At 40.0% G+C, this 20,061-nt stretch overlaps 1 protein-coding gene across 2 annotated transcripts; it reads right to left on the bottom strand.

The window, feature by feature from the left end:
- Positions 1–549: 549 nt before the first annotated feature.
- ctcf (CCCTC-binding factor (zinc finger protein)) lies at positions 550–20,061 on the bottom strand. 2 transcript variants are annotated; one of them, XM_030136215.1, is made up of 17 exons: positions 19,952–20,061; positions 18,034–18,065; positions 17,218–17,398; positions 16,951–17,096; positions 15,470–15,589; positions 15,207–15,386; positions 13,911–14,117; positions 13,066–13,228; positions 11,837–12,007; positions 11,593–11,726; positions 10,460–10,580; positions 9,327–9,476; positions 9,077–9,237; positions 5,014–5,196; positions 4,764–4,896; positions 2,868–3,119; positions 550–1,546 (listed from the first exon to the last, which is right to left on the bottom strand). In XM_030136215.1, exons 3-17 carry the CDS (start codon positions 17,384–17,386, stop codon positions 1,302–1,304), a joined length of 2,535 nt encoding a protein of 844 aa, XP_029992075.1. In that variant the 5' UTR covers positions 17,387–17,398; positions 18,034–18,065; positions 19,952–20,061; the 3' UTR covers positions 550–1,301. The 2 variants fall into 2 exon arrangements, with proteins under 2 accessions (XP_029992075.1, XP_029992077.1); XM_030136217.1 differs by having other exon boundaries at positions 17,218–17,391; positions 19,952–20,029.

Raw genomic sequence — 20,061 nt, 5'->3', positions numbered from 1 at the left:
GAAGATGACGGCGTTTCCACAGTAACAATGGAGCCTCTGAATGTCCAAATGGGTCATATCTGATCATGAAAAGATGACAAACCATATTTTACACCAATTATTTACATATATTGATAGGATTAGTGGATTAGCAGGTATTAAACCGTTACATCAGTAGATGGCTTAGGTTAAAGGTGGATGTTTGGGTCTTCATGGGTTAAGATGAGGTGCAACAACAGCACTTTTCATCACAACATTATAAAAATGCAACAACACAATCTGACAGGAGTAAATTAAAAATGGAATGTTCTAATCACACCTACAGTTCAGTGTCTGTTAACCGGATTAGGCTCCACCCAAACCGTCGTTTCAGATTCCCACATGCCTGTAATGCATCATGGGAGCTGATTTGCAATAAATAGCTTGAATAACAATGTAGTGGAGCAGGTGGGGATGTGATTCAGTATTGATGCTGAATGAACCGGGGGCAGATTAAGACCACTAGTTTTCTTCCCAAAAGGATCATGATGGGATAGAAGAAAACGCTGCGCAGTGGACCGCTCAACTTCGATTTCGTCCTTTTATTTGTTGACGGATGTACATGAGCTATATGGAAACAGTTTTAGCGTGTTCTAAACGGGCGCAAAAAAATATATTTATGTACAGATCAAATGATGGATTGGATGTATCTTCAAGGCAAACTAAAGTACCGTATTAGGTCTCCGTTAGGAAAACTACATTTATGTCTATATACACGTATAAAGGGGTGGAGTCTGAAAGTGGGCGGGGGGAGTGGATAAAATAACATCTCCATGTTGCAGAGTCGGTTTGGGCTGAGAGCGTGAAAGGTGACAGGATGTGGCTTCAGGTAGAAACAAGAGCAAAAAACACATGATTCATTCAAGAGACATTGAAACTGGAGAAAAAAAAGAAAAAAAAAAAAAAGAAAAAAAAAAAAAAAAAGAGCACAGAACCGTATCTTGAACAGTAACAATATGTTAGCTTGAACAATATCTAGATATGAGGGGGAGGAGACGACTCAGGTATGTGGGCGTGGCCTACATCCATCTGAATGCAGGTTCGACAGTACATGTACGTGACGTGACGTGACTGGGCTGATTTTCACATGCGGCTTCGCTTCATGTCATCTGCTTTTTGCTGCAGCCATTTTTTTTTTTGAGCTGGCTCCACCGGAGGCCAAGTGGCTGCTGATCGAAAACGAGAGAAAACGCAAAGACAAGCTGAAGGCGGAGGAGAAGGAGGAGCTGTTAATGTGCGATGGCGGGTCTCCGTCCGGCTACATGTGTGGTCGTGTGTGGCGTTCACCGGTCCATCATGCTGAGGATCATTTCTGGTGTCAGGTCTCCGTTGGCGGCTGCCGCGGATTCTTCATTCACAGCAAGCTCCACAGTCTCCACCCCCTCCCCGTCTAGCCCCACCCCCTCTACTGTCAGCGCCACGCCTTGCTCCAGAGGCGTGGCGGCTGAGACGTCACCATCCTCCTTCTTCACTATGATGTTCTCCACTGCTCCGGTGCTCTCATCCTCCACCTGGATGATGGCAGCAGCTAAACACCAAACACAAAGCAGATTCACAATGAAACAGTCTAAGGCAGAACAACAGGACTGAGAACCACGTCAACTCATCATACAACATTAATACTTTAGTACTGAAGGTTCAATATAGGGCTATATCAGACATTCAATATACATTCATTCATTGTACACACAATCCATGTCTGTCATATCAAAACTGAAAACTTTTTTTTTTTTTTGGGGGGGGGGGGGGGGGGGGCTCTGGTGCCTAAAGGGTTAAAAAAAAAAAAAAAAAGAGGTTTATATGGGTTCATTCTCCCTGATCAGATGCTGATTTAGATCAGAAGTCGGTCCCTGAGCACCTTCAATGGCAGCTCACTGTCCTTAATGTGTGCTAATGCTAATAATTGCTATTGCTAAGTACTGTCTATGTATTAGGATGAGTAAAATGCAGAGACCAAATTTCCCCACAGGGATAATAAAGTGAGTTATCCTTTTTTTTTTTACTCTTTCAATGCCATGAGCCGATTAAATCGGCTTTACGAATACAACCTTTAAAGTGCCACGGGCCGATCAGATTGGCTTTGGAGAACACGCCATATTTGTGTACAAACAAACCATCCACCCCCATTTCTTTCTCACATTTCGATGACGTTCTTTCTGTGTCCCCCTTTTGAGACCAGACGGGAATTTGAGGTCACGCGACCGAATAAATTATGCAAATTACGATCAATAATGAATCGGCTGCGTCCGGTGCATTTTGAATCTAAGTAGCAATCGGTCGGATGTTACCGAGCGGTTTTTGACCAAGGAAGAGCTCGCGTTTCGTTTTCTGCTTGGGAAATTTTATGAATGAATTTATGAATGAAATCATATGCAAATTAGATGGCCATTTTGTAGTAATATCGTAAACACAGCGATCTGTCAAAACAGTCCCATCTGCTAGAAAATGAGTTCTGATGACGATTCAGACTTCGATTATAAAAACGACGCGAAATACTGGAAAATGGCCAAATTCTGTGGCACTTTTAAGGCTTATTAGCCCCTTAACTGTCTGGCACCGAAAGAGTTAAAAAAAAAAGTTCTCAAACACCACACAAGAAAAAAGATCTGTTCAGATGATGTGTCAAGAACAAGCCCTGGGAGACAGAACTCATTTCTCTGTTCTTGCAGAGCGTCGAATAACCTTTACTAAAGTAATAAAAGTATAAGGGAGGAAAATTAAGTAAGAAAGCCGTAACTTCTGAAAGTCCTGTGCCAAACACAATATTCAATAGTATAAGTGTGTCTTTTTCAGTCATTGATTATCAGCCCTGTTTTCCAGCTGCTCTAATGGGTCAGGTCAGTTCTTACCGGAGGCGCTGGTCTTGGCCGACACTCGGACCGTCTTGCTGGGCGTGGGAGGAGTCTTGGGAGCGTTCTTCGGGGGTCGTCCTCGTTTCCTTTTGACCGGCGGCTCCTCGGGGGCTGGTACCGGTACGGTGGCGGGGGCTTGGTCCAGCTCTATGCTCTCAGCCTCGTCGTCTTCCTGTAGAAGCGCGGCCTCTTCGTCGACCTCACCCTCGTCTTCCTCCTCCTCATCCTCCTGTTCTACCTGATCCTCCTCTGGACAACAAAGAGTTAAAATAAATGAACGTTTGAAACACGAGGAACGTCAGCTCAGACCTGCTTCACTGCCAACATGTCAAGTGTCTTTATATTTTATTTAGTTCTTTGTTTAACACTGTCCAAAAGGTGAAGAGAATAGACAGATGCATTCATTAGTACATCTCCTTAGTCCAATACAAAAGTACAATGACAAGAAAATGTTTACACTTACAAACCACCCTTGAACAAAAATGTGAATAACCTGAACAAATATGAACAATTCAAAATATTTTAATATAAATCAGTGCAATTGTACCAATATTCTGTCTGTTATTAAATGTTTAGTGTATTTGTAGATCCACTGTGATCTGTAAGTTATAATGTACATGTTATTTTTCTGAAGAAATTTCAGGTTGTTCATGTTATTCACATTTTTAAAGGATAGTTAATGTAAACAATTTCAACATGTAGTGTTACTTTTTTCATTCTAAAACAGGGCTGTCAAACTCATTTTAGTTCAGGTTTTACAATCAGCCTGATTTGATCTTCATAGGGTTGAACAAGTAATATAATAACAAAATAATGTCACATCGTACTTTTTCCATTATTAACAAAATAAATAAACAATGTCAACTCCAACCTTTTCCTCTATGTCTTTGGTTGAACAAAGTTACAAAATTAAATTGAGTGCTAAAAAACCATTTGATTATGAAAATGTTTACATCTACAAACTACTCTTTAAAAAAATGTGGATAACATAACGGCAGAATATTGGTAAAATTACAATTATTTCTCTCAAGACATTTCAGGTTGTTCATATTGGAGGACAGTTTGTAAATGTAAACATTTCCATGTTATTTTACTTTTTTTTTTTTTTTAAATAAAGTACAAATGTTGAGACCCATTTCCATTTTACATGCAAAGACAAACACATCTTGTTTCTATAATAAAATCCCAATAGCAGTTTCAGTCTTTGGACAACATACAGAATGAGCTCCTTAAAAGACAAGTGGTCATTAATCAGAAACCCTAGATATGTAAACAAGTGAAAAAAGTAGGCAGAGCTTACTAATAGCCCCACTCAGTCACACAACCCTTTGCCCCTCCTGCTCACTGATACCCTGAAACCCAAGGATTCATTCAGTCTTAATTTGTAATCTTTTGAGAAACTTTTCAGTGTACAAAAAATGCAAAAAAAATGAGGAAGGCACATGTAAAGAACATATGTGTGAAATTTGAAAAGAAACATGCATCAAGGCAAACACCTACACCTGACTGTTGTTACCTTAAGGTTCCACTGCCATTGGGTAATTTTGCTTTGAAGTCAATGTTCTTCTGTAGATATTTTTGTTTCATTTCTCTTTTTGTTACTGGTTATTGTGATATCGGACTATTCTGTTCTTCAATTCACTGATTTTCTTCTATCTTTATACCCCTGACCTGTGGGGTGGGCGGGAGTATAAAGAAGGAACCGCCTTTTTTTGTGTGTGTGTGTGTGGCTGTCTTGGATTAGTCTAATCTGTAAAGCACTTTGTGAGGTTTCTCTGTGATAAATGCTATATAAATCAATTTCACTTACCTCTACTAGATGACCAGTGTTTGTTTCCATAATGTCTGACTGAGCTGATCTTATTGTGTTTGAGGTAGTTGTGTTTTTCTTACCGCTGTCGTCCTCGTCCTTCCTGCTCCTCATCTTCCTCTTTCTTCCTCTCTTTCCTTTCTTTGGGGTTGTAGCTCCGTTCTCGGTTTCCTCCACTTCACCGCTGCAGTTTTCAGCGTGACGGGCCATGGTGTTCTGCAAAAACACACCCTTATTGTGCTTCATTCTCACTATGGACAACAACAGACACGCGTGTCGACCTAAACTGATCCCAGTTTAATTATGCAAAGACCAGAAAGACAAAAGTTTTACCCGGCGAGTGAAGGTCTTGCTACACTTGGGGCAGACGAAGGCGGTGGGGACAAAGTTGGGGTCGTGGTATCGTTTGAAATGCATGTCCAGCAGCTGTTTCTGTCTGAAGGTTTTTTCACATTGGCTGCAGGCATATGGTTTCTCTCCAGTGTGGGTTCGACGATGCATCACCATATGACGCTCCTGGAGGCCACACATACACACAGCGCAACGTTCAAGTTTCTGATCATATTAACATGAATGGAATGTATCATGTATGATATGCAAAGAACAGATTCTACGTAGCAATGAGCCCATTTATATTTACACTAATACTCCGATCAATGTCTAATTTGTGGAGTTATCAGATTATTAGTGATCACATAAATAGTATAATCTGATCTGTCTGATCAGACACCAGTAGTAATCTGATTATAATAAATCAGGTTAACACACCTGGATTTGTCCCCAATACTCTCATGTCTTCATGCATCTGTACAGGTTAATCTGATTCATTTGGTTCTGTTATATCTGAACATGTGGAAAAACTATTAAAATCACAGAAAACAGAAGTGACGTAGAAGACAATAACAGGAAGTTTGATTCTGTCATTTGACTTAAGCAAAATCCAAAAAATTGAGTAAAATAAAGAAAAAAATAACAAAATCGATCAAAAATTTAGTAAATTAATGAAAAAAAGAATAAACCCAAACAAAAATTGTGTAAAATAATGAAAAAATAAATAAAACCAAAGAATATGAGTTGAAGACAATAACAGGAAGTTTGATTCTACGTCACTACAAACAAATGAACTCTGAAATACACCCAATAATGGACTGAAACATCTACAACCGCGTTTATGGATTATCCTATTTCTGAAATGCATTGAAACGCATCACATCTGATTAATAACAGTTCATGGATTTATATGGTCATGGAAACAGGCTCATGTTGATCTTTCATACAAGTAGTTTCCGGACATGTTTTCACTTCTAAAATACAGCTTTTCATCAGCTGTAAATGCATTATCACCATCATTACTGTGTTTCCTCACAATGACATAATGTTAGGGCTGCACGATTTTGGCAAAAAAAAAAAAAAAAAAAAAAAAAAAAAAAATCCCGATTTTTTCCTCTAAAAACTCGATTTTCGATTTCGATTTTTGAGTAAAACTACAAAAGACAACAGAAGTCAGCATGTCGTTTTCGTGAGCAGCCCACACTGCAAGGCACTGCTCTGACCTCAAATCTGTGATGGTATCACGTGATGAACCCACAGAAGTTTATTTTTCCTTAATTAAATCTTTATTGAATGAAGTAGAGTATACAAACAATGTATACAACAAGAAAATAACATAAGTTTGCCAGGGGGAATACATTATAATACAATGTCCAAATCAGAGCAAATACTAAATGTTTTTAGAGCCTTTTTGTTTCCAGATTTATCTAACAGCTTTAAATAAAGTTCAACATCTTTCAAAAAATAAATAATTAGGGGCTCGGGCATCGACACGAGCACCTCTCCCCCATTGCAAAGCAATGGGAGAGAGGTGCTCGTGGCGAAGCCACGAGCACCTATTGTTCTTCCGCTCGTTTATTTTTATTTTTATTCTTCATCTTCCGGACACATTTTTGTCCGTTAATACAGCCCGAACCGCTGTAAAGACCCCTGCAAATTATACATTAAAACGTGCGGTTTTATCGGGAATAGTGTGCTATGTTATTTTCGTAGAGATTCGTGAATTTTTCGCAGAGTTATTCGCGAAAAACACGCGAAAAAAGTCCCATAGAAATGAATGGGGAGAGGAAAAAATCAGCCAGAAAAGTCCACTTTTTTCCAGACACTACTACTTCACCATACTTTCACCTACAGACTTCATTTAAACTTTAAAACGCAGGCATTTTTGTCCTCTCCGCATGAATGTACTTGGTATGAGGATGAGGTTTACGGTTTTCAATAGGTGAGTCTTCAAAAACCCCTGGGTTGAGTGAAAATTCTCAAAATTTCCTGAGTTAGAGTGGGTGATGTCATCACACTAGAGTGTGAGAGCAGAGAAAATTCAACTGAAAATTCTCTGAATAAATCGCCGTCCCGGCCAAACGATACATCGCAGGCGAATGATATTTTCCAAAAACGTAGCCATGGTTCCTGGGCTTCATATGAACCCATGTTTGAAGACCTAGCTCTTTTTAAAGAGAAATGAATGGCACTAGTTTGGAGGCTAATCCCTTCTTTCCTCCATTAACTCTCCATTGTAGCGGATTCCTTCTTATCTTGGTCAGTTGACTGTTTTTAAACTGCTCTAACTCAGTCATTTCTCACAGTACGTGAAAAAAACCTACATCTGTGTGTTCCCCAGGTCCTTCTGACGCTCACGGTCATTTCGGTTTTCACTTATCTTTTACGGTTTTCCCATAATTATCAGTTTTCCGGGACCTATTCTGAGTGACTCACTCAGTCTATTCCTGCTGCTCTGTGTGTCTCTCTCTCTCTGTGTGTGTCAGTGCAGCGCCGTTGCTGCGGCAACAGCCCCTCTGCTCTGTGTGTGTCCCAGGTGTGTCCAATAAACTGAATCAGTCTGACATGTTTCTCCTCCCATAGCAACCCTGGAGAGTCCATAGCAACGCTGGGTGTCTGTTAGAGTACTGATACTACTACTAATACTACTACTGCTGTTTCTACTATGATTACTACTACTACTACTACTACTACTACTAAAAATACAACTACAACTAAAAATGTTACTAATACTACTACTACTACTATTAAAAATATTACTACTACTACGACTACCACTACTAAAAATACCACTACTACTATTACTACTACTACATATAGTACTATTACTGTAACTTCTACTACTTCTCCTTCTCCTCCTATTACTGATAAAACTGATTCAAACTGATTCTCTCTCTCTCTCTCACACACACACACACACACACACACAGCTCTTCAGTTCTCAGCTGCAGACAGAGTATAGAACACAGACAGTTGAAGCTCAGGTGTCAGGTGATCAGCATCAGCCAATCAGGTCACACATGACAATATCTAATGAATACAGTCTCCTGTCATGTCTGCTGTGTTTCTCCAACATTTCTCAGTGTCATTGTCCAGCTACATGCTGCTTCAGCCTGAACATGGACTCAAACTGGCATGCCCCCCCCACCACCACCCCCGACCCCCGAGCCCCTCTCACGATTTCCGCGTGTGGAAATTGTCTAGTAATTTGTTTTGTGCTACAGAACTTACCTTTGTGAATGAAAAATTTAGCAAGAGGACTAAATTCACTATTAAAAATTTTTTTTTAATTTTTTTATTTTTTTCCTTTTTGGGGTATCTGGGCCCACAGAAGTGATACCAATGTAAGTCAGTGACAGGCATCAGTCGTGCGTGCATGGACCACGTTACTATGAGTGATCCCCATGCGGTTCTATTTAAACTGGAGGATCTGTGCGTGGAACAGACCAACACTGGAGGGATTCTATCTGTGGAGCTGGTGGATGCGTGTGGGCACAGGGCTGTCTGGGCTCCTCTGCTGAGGCTGATGACCCCGAGACCCGGGACAACGGAAGATGAGTAATCCGCATGCAGTTCTATTTCAGTTGCGGGATCTGTGCATGAAGCCACGGCTTACATTGCTATAAGTACTGCGGGCTCATTAACAGATTTAAAGTCCAGTCATTACACGGACTTCTATGACAGACCGCTGTCACTGATAGGAGGAAGAGCCTATGGTAGCCCGCAAGCGCGCAGCCCGGAGGCACGAGAAAGATGAAATCGATTTTACGATTTCTCTTTTTTAAAAATTGTCCTAATTAAAAAATCCCGATTTCGATTTAAAATCAATTAATCGTGCAGCCCTACATAATGTACTTCAATTTACTGCTCAAGACTATGTATTAATATGTAATCTGACTGTAGGTTTATGTACCTGAAGGCTCCTGGTGAATTCGATGATCATATTTCCCAAGTGCATGTAAACGCATCATCTGTGATTATTATCATTATCTGATTATAACAGTTATTGCATTTGTATGGTCATGTAAAGGGGCTCATTATGGTTTTGTTAAAGTTGTAAACTGACCTGGCGGCAGCAGTAGTCACACATGTCACATTTGAACCTCTTCTCATTTTTGTGAGACTTCTGGTGCTGGATCAGAGCGTAGCGCTCATGGAAAACGGCGTCACAGTAACGACACTTCTTCCCGGTCTCGATGAACGAGTGCTGCTTACGGAGGTGGACGCCTGTCAACGGAGAACACGTACAGCGTTCAGAGAGGGGACCCACAGATCAGACTAATCCACTCCATCTCTGTCAGATCAATCTGCTTTACCCAAGTCGCTCTTGCGTGCGATCACGGTGTCACAGTGTGGACAGTGGAATTTGGCCACATTCTCTGTGTGTTTCTGCAGGATATGCATCTTCATGGTTCCACTCTGGGTGAAGCGAGCATGACAGATGTAACACTCGTATGGTTTCTCGCCTGATAGGAAAATAGAATGTGTGAATCACTTTAATATTCTTAACAAGTTTTTAATTCCAATCTAGTCAGGTTTCCCTTAACCCTACAAAGACTCCCACTACAACAGGCATAGATTTATTTAAGTTTGAGCAACAAGTGTCAGAAAATGTTTTTTTTCCCCCAATTCTTTAGCATTTTTTTTTTCCAGGAAGAACTTAACTTTCAATATCTGTCCATTAGTTATCATTATATGTAATAAATGCTTAAAACAGTGTTATGGTAAAAAAAAAAAAAAGAACAAAAAAAAAAAGACATGCATTTTTATATTAATTATGGAAAACCAACTGTAATTTATAATGAACCTATGAGCTTATAGAAGTAAAGTTTTAACTATTTTTCATGTGTTCAGACATTTTTTGTTTGTCTAGATCATTCTGTGTCCAAGTTCTTATTTTTAGTTATTTCTAGTCATTTTGATCCTGTGTGATAGTCTATGCTCACTTTTTGTCTAGTAGTAGACAGAGCCCCTGATTTCACTGACAAAAGCATCCATCATCTGATTCACATACAGACATTGCATCTGTGTATGCCCTGGACAGAACTGCAAATATAAATATATATATATGTATACACACACACACAATTATATAATATTTACAGCTAAAATACAACTATCAATGAATTATATAAACCACATAAAAAACAGATAAATGAAGTGAAGAAAAAAAAAAAAACAGCAAAACTTCACAAAAACATGTCAAAACACACTAACAGAACACTCCAAAACAGCACTACCAGTATATACAATTATTTACAAGAAGTCACCGCTAAAACGCTGATAAAAGTAATAAAAATCTTCCATCTCTCTCTGCCATTAAATGCAAAACTGTGGCACTGGTGACAAAATCATCTTTAAAAGGTTAAAGATGACGTTGTGTTTTGCAGGTCTGACCTGATGTTCAAGGGACAGAGTTTTCAGTAAATCTACAGAGGTGTCCTTTTACCTGAGTGTGTCCTCATGTGTCTCTTCAGCTTGTATGTGTCTCTGCTGGCGTAGCTGCACAGACTGCACTGGAATGGACGCTCTCCGGTGTGGGAACGAATGTGGCGCTTCAGTTTACTCACCTACAGTTGCACATAAACACACATTAAACTATGACCAACTACAAAGATCCCATATCCTGGGACTGTCCGGTCTGAGCTGAGGAACTGTGGAGTTTAAACTATGGGATGAATCTTTTTAGAGGAACTTATTTTCAGTCTCTCTGTTTCTGACCACAGTCCTTCATTGCTCCTCTTACCCAAAAGTGTCAAACATACGGCTCCTGAGCCAAAACCGGGCCGCAGAAGGGTCCAGTCTGGCCTGGGGGTGAATTTGTGAATTGCAAAATTAAGCTTGAGATATGAACAATCATTTTAGTTCTGGTTCCATATTCAGACCAATATGATCTGAAGTGGGTCAGACCAGTAAAATAATAACAGAATAACCAATAAATAATGTGAACTCCTAACTTTTCTATATGTTTTAGAGAGAATAAAGTAAAATTACATTATGAAAATGTTTACAAACGATCCTTTAAAAAAATATGAGCACATGAACTGTGAGAAAAAAGAAATTTCTTAAGAAAAACAACTGCAATTTTAACAATATTCTGTCTCAGTTTATCAATTACACAAGCACATTAAAACTTACAGATCACAGTGGGTCTACAAATACATAAAATATGTAGTCGCTTGTATAATATTGTTAAAATTGTACTTACTTTTCTTTCGACATTTCAGGTTGTTCATATTTGTTCAGATTATTCACATTTTTTTGTGAAAGGATAGTTTGTAAATGTAAAACTTTTCAAGTAATTTAACTTTTTTTCTACATCAAAACAAAGAGAAGAACTTATATTTGTCATTACCTCGAGGTTATTATGTTACTATTTTACTGGCCCACTTTAGATCAGATTGGTTTGAAGTGGGAACCTCAACAAAAATAATTGTTAATATCTTCAGTGTAATTTTTGTTTTTCACACATTCATCCATGGGCCTGATTGGACCCTTTGGCGGCCAGTTTTGGCTCACGGACCGTATATTTGACACCCGTGGGTTAATCATTCCACTGCGGACACAGACAGCAGCTCTTACCTCCACGCTGGCGTAGTCACACATGGAGCATTTAAAGGGCTTCTCATGTGTGTGCTTATAGCGACGATGACGAACCAACTCTCCACTAGTTACGAAGGCCATGTCACAGTCGGTGCACTTATGAGGCCGAGTTCCTGCACAACAAAAACAACATAAACACAGCCACGTTCCACCAGCAGAGGTTTGACTGAGACGAAGTGCTGACAACTAAAGCTTTGCACATCATATATAAGGTATGTGTTACCGGTGTGTGTGTTGAGATGGTTCCTCAGCAGTGTCACTGTCCTGAAGGCTCTTCCACATAGATGACACTTGTGCGGCCTCTCGTCGGTGTGACTCTTCATGTGTCTGTCCAGGTTGGAACGGCGAGGACAGGTGTAGCTGCAGAGTTCACACTGAAACGTCTTCTTCACTCCTAACACACAGACGGTCCACACAGAGTTCACATGTAACAAAAGGATGTGAAGCAGCAACTAAACAACACTTGTAACAGGCTTAAGTGTATGGCCTGCAGGTCTTCAAATTAGAAAGTATTACATCTTTCAGTTAAGGTTACATAATAATGCTGAATTTGGGGCCCTTTTTTTATTTAAATAACTGCATACATCTATTGACCCTCCATCTAAAACGGGGATGTCAAACTCATTTTCTTTTAGGGGCCACATTTAGCCAAATTTGATCTCCAGTGGATCACACCAGTAAAATAACTGCATAACCTATAAATAATGACAACTCCAAGATTATCTCCTTGTTTTAGTGCAATAAAAACATTAAATTATGGAAATATTTACAAACAATCCTTTTCACATTCAAGACACGAAAAACCTGAAAAAAAAAAAAGAAATTTCTTAAGAAAAATACATGCAATTTTAACAACATTATGCTACAACTTATCATCAGTACATTTCACACAATGTTACATGAACATTTAGAAACAGACAGAATATTGTTAAAATTGCACTTTTTTCTTTAGACATTTCAGGTTGTTCATATTTGTTCAGGGCGTTCACATTTTATTGTTAAGGGGAAGTTTGTAAATGCAAATATTTTCATAGTGTAATGTGATATTTTTTCACATTAAACCAAAAACAAAATTTGGAGTTGTTATTTGTAGGTTATTATTCTATTATTGTACTATAGATCATATTGTTCTGTATATGGAACATAAACTAAAACCAGTTCCACATCTGTCACTCTTAATATCTTCAGTGTAATATTTTGCACTTTTCAAATTCATCCCCTGGGCCGGATTGGACCCTTTCGGCGGGCCAGTTTTGGGCCACGGGCCACATGTTTGACATCCCTGGTCTAAAAAGTTTAGAACAGAACTTACTCTGCTGCACCTGGGAGTCACTTCAGTTCTTAGATCTGGGGCTTTGGTGATTTTCATTCTGATTTTCTATGACTCTTATACCTCCAGGAAAAACCCTGTATCACACACTTCCTTCCTCCTGTCATCAGCATTACACTGACCTTTCTTCTTGATTTTGGTGGGTTTGGGTGGTTTCATGTTGCCCACCACTTTCTCAGCGTTGACCTCAGACAGAAGTCCCTCTTGCTGCTCTTCTTCGAAGTCATACACACTGACGTCCATGTCTTTATCTCCCTCGGCATAGCGTAGACGACTCTTTTTACCCTTTTTCAAAAATCAACAAATAATTAGGCCTGTCATTAAAACCACACAACACTTATAAAGCCTGGTTTAGCTACAAAGGGTTACACACCTGTTAAATAATGCTGCCTTCAGGTGCTGTTTGGAAAATGATCCTTACCACTAGTGAATTCAAAATTACCAGTATGTTGAGTTCAAGTGCTTATGTTGTTGTAGTGAAATGAAAAATGGCTGAAACACAATTTATAGTGACCTGATACTGGGGTAAAACAGTTTTGGATGTGTTCATTCATCTGATACAGCAGTGTTTAATTTGTATTTTTAGCAAATTGTTTATGCTATAAATGTGCAAAATCAACAGCTAACAGCAGCAGAATGTTAAAAAAAACATTGTTTATCACTGGCCATGAATCCCTCGTAGATAGCTCTATAACAGAGTGATAGATCTATAAAAGATTAAAAGAATTAAAAAAAAAATAGAACAAAGGAGCAAACACACTATACATAATAAATAACAAGTATAAAAACAGAACTGGTAAAAAAATCTGGATAATTAAGTAGTAAGGTGCAATAATAAACTACAATGTGAAAAAGTAAAATGTAATTTTCCAGTATGAAGGAGGTGCATAAACAACAGTAAGTGTATAATGGAATAGGTTTATTAATTCCCATTGCATCTGAAGGCAGCATCATCCACTAAACGTACCTTTTTGATCTTCTTAATGGCTCCAGACGGGGGCTGATAGTCTGGATCTTTAGCCCAGGTTGGATCATCGTTCGGGGGCTGAATGGGTTCGTCCTCCCCTTCAACGAGCAGCTGATTATCCTCCACCTCCTCTTCAGGGTGGGCTTCACCTCCCTCCTCCTCCTGCTCCACTGTCTCCACCTCCCCATTGGCACCAACCTTCACAACCTACACATTCAATGCACACAGTATACGTTCAGCAGTCGACTCCCATCGTCCTCCAGGTCATGAGTCACTCCCTCCTGCAGGTGTTCCATCCCATCTGTTTGTCAGACCTGTCATTTCCTCATGAACATCTGAATGTGGCACAATGGATACAGAAATTTACCTAAAGGAAAGGTTCTGTCTTTCTTTTCTCATACATTAGTGTGTTTTCTTTATTTCACAACTGAGATTTCGCAGTTTCAAAATATTCCAAGTTTTTCATGAGCATTGGAACCTTGTTATTCCTTGTTCATGATTGTATTTATTTTAGTGGTTTTTACAGTACTTTTTATTGTATTCTATTTCGCTCTGATCTATTTTTTTATCTATTTTTTTAATCCTGTTCATTCATGCTGCACATCGAGACCTGGGTAACTGCGTTTCATTCATCATGCCTAGTGACTGAATTATGATAAAGCAGAGTCTGATTCACTTGACTGATCTGACGCAAAAACCTCACACTGAAAAACCCATGAGGATCAAAAGAAATTCTGCACCGTTATGTGTCGAGTTCATTCACACAATCATCAGACCTGGACTTCACACCTTTATTCAACACTAACTGCATCTGAAATCTTTCAGTGTAGAACTTGGCAGTACCAGTGCACAACTGAACCAGTCATTTTCTTTATGAGCCACAGCTGGTGAGAATTTTTGTCTTGAAATATGAGCGTAAAAAAATCTATCTATCTATCTATCTATCTATCTATCTGTCTATCTATCCATCCATCGCACAGATCGGCTCATCTTTGAGGTAAATAAGTTAATTAGACCAGTTTATTTCTTTGCATTCTCTTTTATTATGTTTTTATAATTGTTATTTTCTTTCTTTCTAAAGGCACCTTTTCTGATTTTTGGATGGTTGTTGGGGCAGGAATGGATAAATTATATTTCATTTCAATGAAGAAAATTGATTTGGAAAATGGGCAAATCTCAAACCGAGCTTGGTCATGGAACAAATTAAATTGGTACTGTGAGGTTCTAGTGTATTTCTTGAGTGGATCAGATTCTATCTTAAATGTTCAGGGCAACCCTGTTCTGATGTGTTTGTACCTGAAAGCCCTCAGGCAGAGGCAGAGTGTGGCAGATGACCGGGTCTCCATCCTTGGGCATGGCAGTGGTGTCTACAAATGTGCCTTGCTGCAGGGCTTCCACGGTAGTGGCAGACACTGGTACCTGGACCAGCTGGAGCTCCCCGAGGCCCAGAGCAGCTTGTTCCTCCATGTTGACCACCTGAGGACACCACACATACACAGGACCATCACAAACTGAATACAGGATGAAACCCAGTTAAAGGCTGCTGATGGGACACGCACCTGCAGTGTGATGATCTGAGTCTGATCCACTGTTGTTACAGTTGCTTGATGAGCAGCACCGGCTACACCTCCAACCACACCCACCGTCGCAGAAGACCCCCCCACTGCAGCATCGATCACCTGAGGAGACATTTAATGCAATCAGAATCTGAATACTTCATTTATCCCAGGGGGAAATTACTGGGTGTTATAGTCGGTCCAGTCAAGTATAATAGAAAGTAGCAGGAAAGTAATTATCAATACAAACAGAAAAGACAAAGGAAAAAAATACATAAACATATATAAAGCTCTAAATACCCAAACACACACACATCTCTCTCTCTCTCTACACACACACACACACACACATATATATATATAGCTCTGAACATATACAAATATTAAAATACTCTATCAAGACACAAAATTAGAACAATATATTCTAGACAATATATTATCAATATGATAATAAAAAATATATATAATAAGCGTGTAAAAATACAGTTGTGTGTAATTATGACTATATGGTTATACGGTGGAAGTAAACAGTCGGATGGACACAGGCAGGAATGATTTCCTGTGTGGTTCAGCGGTCCATTTAGGTGGACTTAGTCTATCCCTGATCGTCCACTGGTGACTGACAAATGAGAGCTTAGGTGGGATTTAGATAGGTCAAAAACATCTACCAGAGATAATATTCATCTGAGAGAAGACCAAAATAACTACACAATAGAAGAATTGAATGATGTGTTAAAACCTGTGTAGAAAAATTTCATATACTCTTCTGGTCAATCTGTCTTTTCTCAGGTTAAGTGTTTCAATACTTGGTCAAATTGTTGATGACTGAACCTTTTGATACCGACAGACGCTTTGGGTGAGATTCTATTTTCCTGTTCCCTTTCAAGCAGCTGTTTGAAGAGGGCTGTGTTTGTTTGTAATCAGGGTGATGTGGAGAAGTCACTATAAATTATTAAGACGAGGGAACCAAAAAGTCCCCAGACAAATGTAATAAAAAAGTCTATTTATCAAAATAATAAAATTGCTTTTCTACATAAGCTCCATTAGAGTCTAAACACCTGCGATCCATGTTTCCATCGGTAGATTCCTTCTCTGTCTTAGACATTTGTCTGAGAGCTGTTTGACTCTTCCTAATCTTTCAAAAACATTGATAAAATCTGGTGTTAAACTGTAGACATTGAATATAAGCATCTTGGCCGTTAGTTGATTGTGTGTAAATGTGATCTAGTCATGTGGTAGTGCATGACAACTGTTTGTTTCATGTCCACCTGCCTTCATGTAGCTAAATGTCTGAAAACTACTGACACTGATATAAGGCCTTTCCCAGATCCTCTCAGTAGAACTAAAGGGATCAGCCTGCAGGAACTCCAGTGTGGACACATTAGCAGCAGAAAGGCATTATTCAGAACAGCTCACCTGTGGAATAGATGCACACACCTAAGACTTACTGGTAGATTCTGCTTTTAAAGGATAAGGAAGCTTACCTCAGTCTTCATCTGCAACAGGGTAGGATCCAGAGAGTCCATAACCATCATTTCAACTCCAGCTCCACCTTCAACACCAACCCCCACCCCTGCCTCCATCAGCTGCTGCTGGGCCTGAGTGGCTGCAACCATCCCTTGTCCATGACCTAAACAGTTACATCGCAGAGGAGTTAAACACTGCATCTTCAGTAAGTATAAAAATCTATTTGAAACATTCAGTTTCTGATCATTTCAATATTATTTGTACTTAATAACATTTCAGGACACCTTGTTCCAGAACGACTCCAGCTTGTCCCTCCACCACACCTCCGGCCTCTGCAGCTTGTTGGAGGAGGTCAGCCACCATGGTATCCTGACTGTGGACGGCCTGGATGGAGGGGAAGTCTTTGGCAGGGACCTCCACCACCCCTACACCCTCTGCTGGCCCCCCGTCCATGCTGCGTAAGAACTTACACAGAATGGAAACAATTAGCTTCCGAAATGTGTGACATTCACAAGAGGGTTCATTCCTTTCTCTAGAGGCAACAGAAATGTTTTGAGACGTGGTGTCCTGTGAAAAAACTCTATCGACGTTCACAGAGAGGGAAAAGGGTCGAGATGGTGCAAAGAAACGGATGAGTCGTCCTGGTGCGTGTCTCCCTACATACACTGAAACCTACTGATTTAGACCTTCCAAAATCTGGAATTATGTGGAATTAGACAGAACTGGACACAACAGTGTTTAACTGGCTCTCATTGTATTCAGACTGATAATATCCTGTTTGTTTGTACTGCGATGTATCACATACACCTTCATACATTTTAAATGGACTTATTTAAATAAGCTCTCCTCAGTGCTGTTAGTGTTACCTGGTAGAGACAGTGAAAACAGATAAATTTGAACATTTCTGGAGACTGTTCTGCAGTCTGCAGGTTCAGAGTACTGTTGACCTCCCTTTTGCTTTGGTGCTGAAAGCCCTGAGCAGCTGAATCAGAAGTCTGTCTGCTACCTGACTGTCCCTGTCAGCCTGAGGGAGGGAACAAGGACATGTCACACAACTCACACACAAACAGTCACATTTATTATTCAAGACGAGTGCTCACCTGGAGTTTCTGATTTCCCTTATTCTATAAACCTGGAGAAGAAGAAGGGAATACATCATTATTGTATATCATTGATTGAAGCAGCTGAAGGCACAAAATGTCTGCGAATGAAGTGGTGTCACTAAAAAAGAAGCTTCAGCAAGAAAACAATATGAAGGATAGTACTTGTGTTTCAACAGAAAAGCCTCTGTAAAATGAGAAATTCAAGCATATTAAATTCTAGTGGCAGCACAAAAACTAAAATCAGAGAAAATCTATATTTAATTAGTTCAAACACAAGAAAACTTTTCTTCATCTTTAAGCCTCCTACGGATATTTTCAGCCTTAAAACAGACCCTGAAACTTCAGTGAGTCTGTAGTAAATATCTGAACTGTTTTAATCCATTCCTAACAGAAAAGTCAGGCATGTCATGGGTTAAGTGTTTTTTATACTTGGCCAAATTGTGTCATGACTAAACTCTTTGACACCAACTGATGCATTGGGTGAGAATTCATTTTCCATTAACATTTCAGGCAGCTGTATCAGAAGGCTGTGGGTGTAGGTGGTTTGGGTCAGGTCAATAAGCCACTAATAATCACTAATACTAAAGTACCATTGCTGAAATGTGGTGTTAAAATATAGGCACTTAACACAACTTAGTAGTTCCACATTTGTTGTACACTAGTGGGTGTAAATAAATGCTATCTGGTCATATCAGCTGTTTGTTTTCGTGTCCACCTGCCTTCATGAAGCTAAATGACTGAAAACTAGTAACACTGGTGCGAGGCCTCTCCCAGATTCTTTCAAGGGATTTTTTCACAATCTTCCAGCGTTATTAAGCACCCAAGCAAGAAGCTGTCGCCTCCTTGTGCTACGTTCCTATAGCGGTATTTTTGTAGCTCTCCAAGCCGAGTCGTAGAGGGAGCTCTCTGCTGTAACATATATCTGTGTCTATGAGGCTCTAGGTGGGCTTAGAATCAGAGACAAGCGGGCGAAGGGTGCAACAACAGCCGCCACAGCCTATTCCGACCGAGACACGATGACCAGAAAACAGAGAACCGCACCGCGTCGCTCCATTCCGGCTAATCTGTGGGACAGACACGGCGTGTTTGTTGGCTGTGAAACGGCTGTAATCACCGGGAATCATTTTACAAGAATGCCTCGTCATCCTTTTAACCGCGCAGGCCTGGCCGTTTCCGAGTGTATACGGCTCACCACGGGAAACGAACGCAACCTCTGAAAATATATGCGACAAAAGCCAGACACGACGGATGGAGATTACAACGCTGATTTAGCCTTATTTCTGGGGATTTTCTCGTTTACTAGCGCTACGGTTGCATCCGTACTGGGCGGGGATGGGCCTCTTAACCAGGCTAACGTAGCTAGCTAAATTAACCTTGATTTCTTCCAATAATGGTCTCTGATAAAGTTATGTAACGCGCTGTAGATACTACGGGAAACCTGCAGTGACGGATGCAATCAACCGTAGTGAATTAAGAAGATCCATAGTATTGTTACTGTATGTATGGCAATGCTTGTGTTACACTCCAGGTACATTGAGGTTAATGTACGCAAGCTAACGCTAACATTAGCTCTAAGTTAAACCCGCCAGTTTCCATGTCGTCAAGGCTGTAAAGACGGGAAACAAAGAAGCGAGAAAATGGACGCCTCGGCCTAAACTCTCCAAGCAAATCGTCGAAGTATTCGTAACTTATTCTCGACGATATTCTCACAGATACGCACGAAAAATGTTGCTTGATGCATACATTTATTCGAACTTTGCTTATTTATACATATTTTGACGGGTTTTTCGATAACGATAGAGGGAGACAAACACTCTCCGACGAGCTGCCCGGACCCAGAGCCCCATCGTGACACCTAGAGGCCGATTAAAGATCCTGCAAACTCCCCCTTATCAGAAAAGTAGTGATACTTTACCTCTTTTTAGTGCTTTTTCCTCTTGTTTAACTCGGCCGAAAGCACAGAGTGTGTGCTACAAACTTTGGCAGGCCGCTCAGAGATGCGGGCTTCTTCGCAGTTTGTTTTAA

Source organism: Sphaeramia orbicularis, chromosome 6, assembly GCF_902148855.1.
Source record: "Sphaeramia orbicularis chromosome 6, fSphaOr1.1, whole genome shotgun sequence".
Taxonomy (NCBI): Eukaryota; Metazoa; Chordata; class Actinopteri; order Kurtiformes; family Apogonidae; genus Sphaeramia; species Sphaeramia orbicularis.
This window is presented reverse-complemented; position numbering and strand designations above follow the sequence as displayed.

Bases quoted from the DNA above. Each gene is read 5' to 3' on its own strand.
- ctcf (XM_030136215.1), bottom strand. From the start codon at position 17,386: ATGGACGGGGGGCCAGCAGAGGGTGTAGGGGTGGTGGAGGTCCCTGCC. The intron at 15,387-15,469 runs GTGCGTGTCCCA...TGGTGTCCTCAG, and splicing joins CTCAGATCATCACACTGCAG to GTGGTCAACATGGAGGAACA. The intron at 1,547-2,867 runs GTAAGAACTGAC...TTTGGTGTTTAG, and splicing joins GGCCAAGACCAGCGCCTCCG to CTGCTGCCATCATCCAGGTG.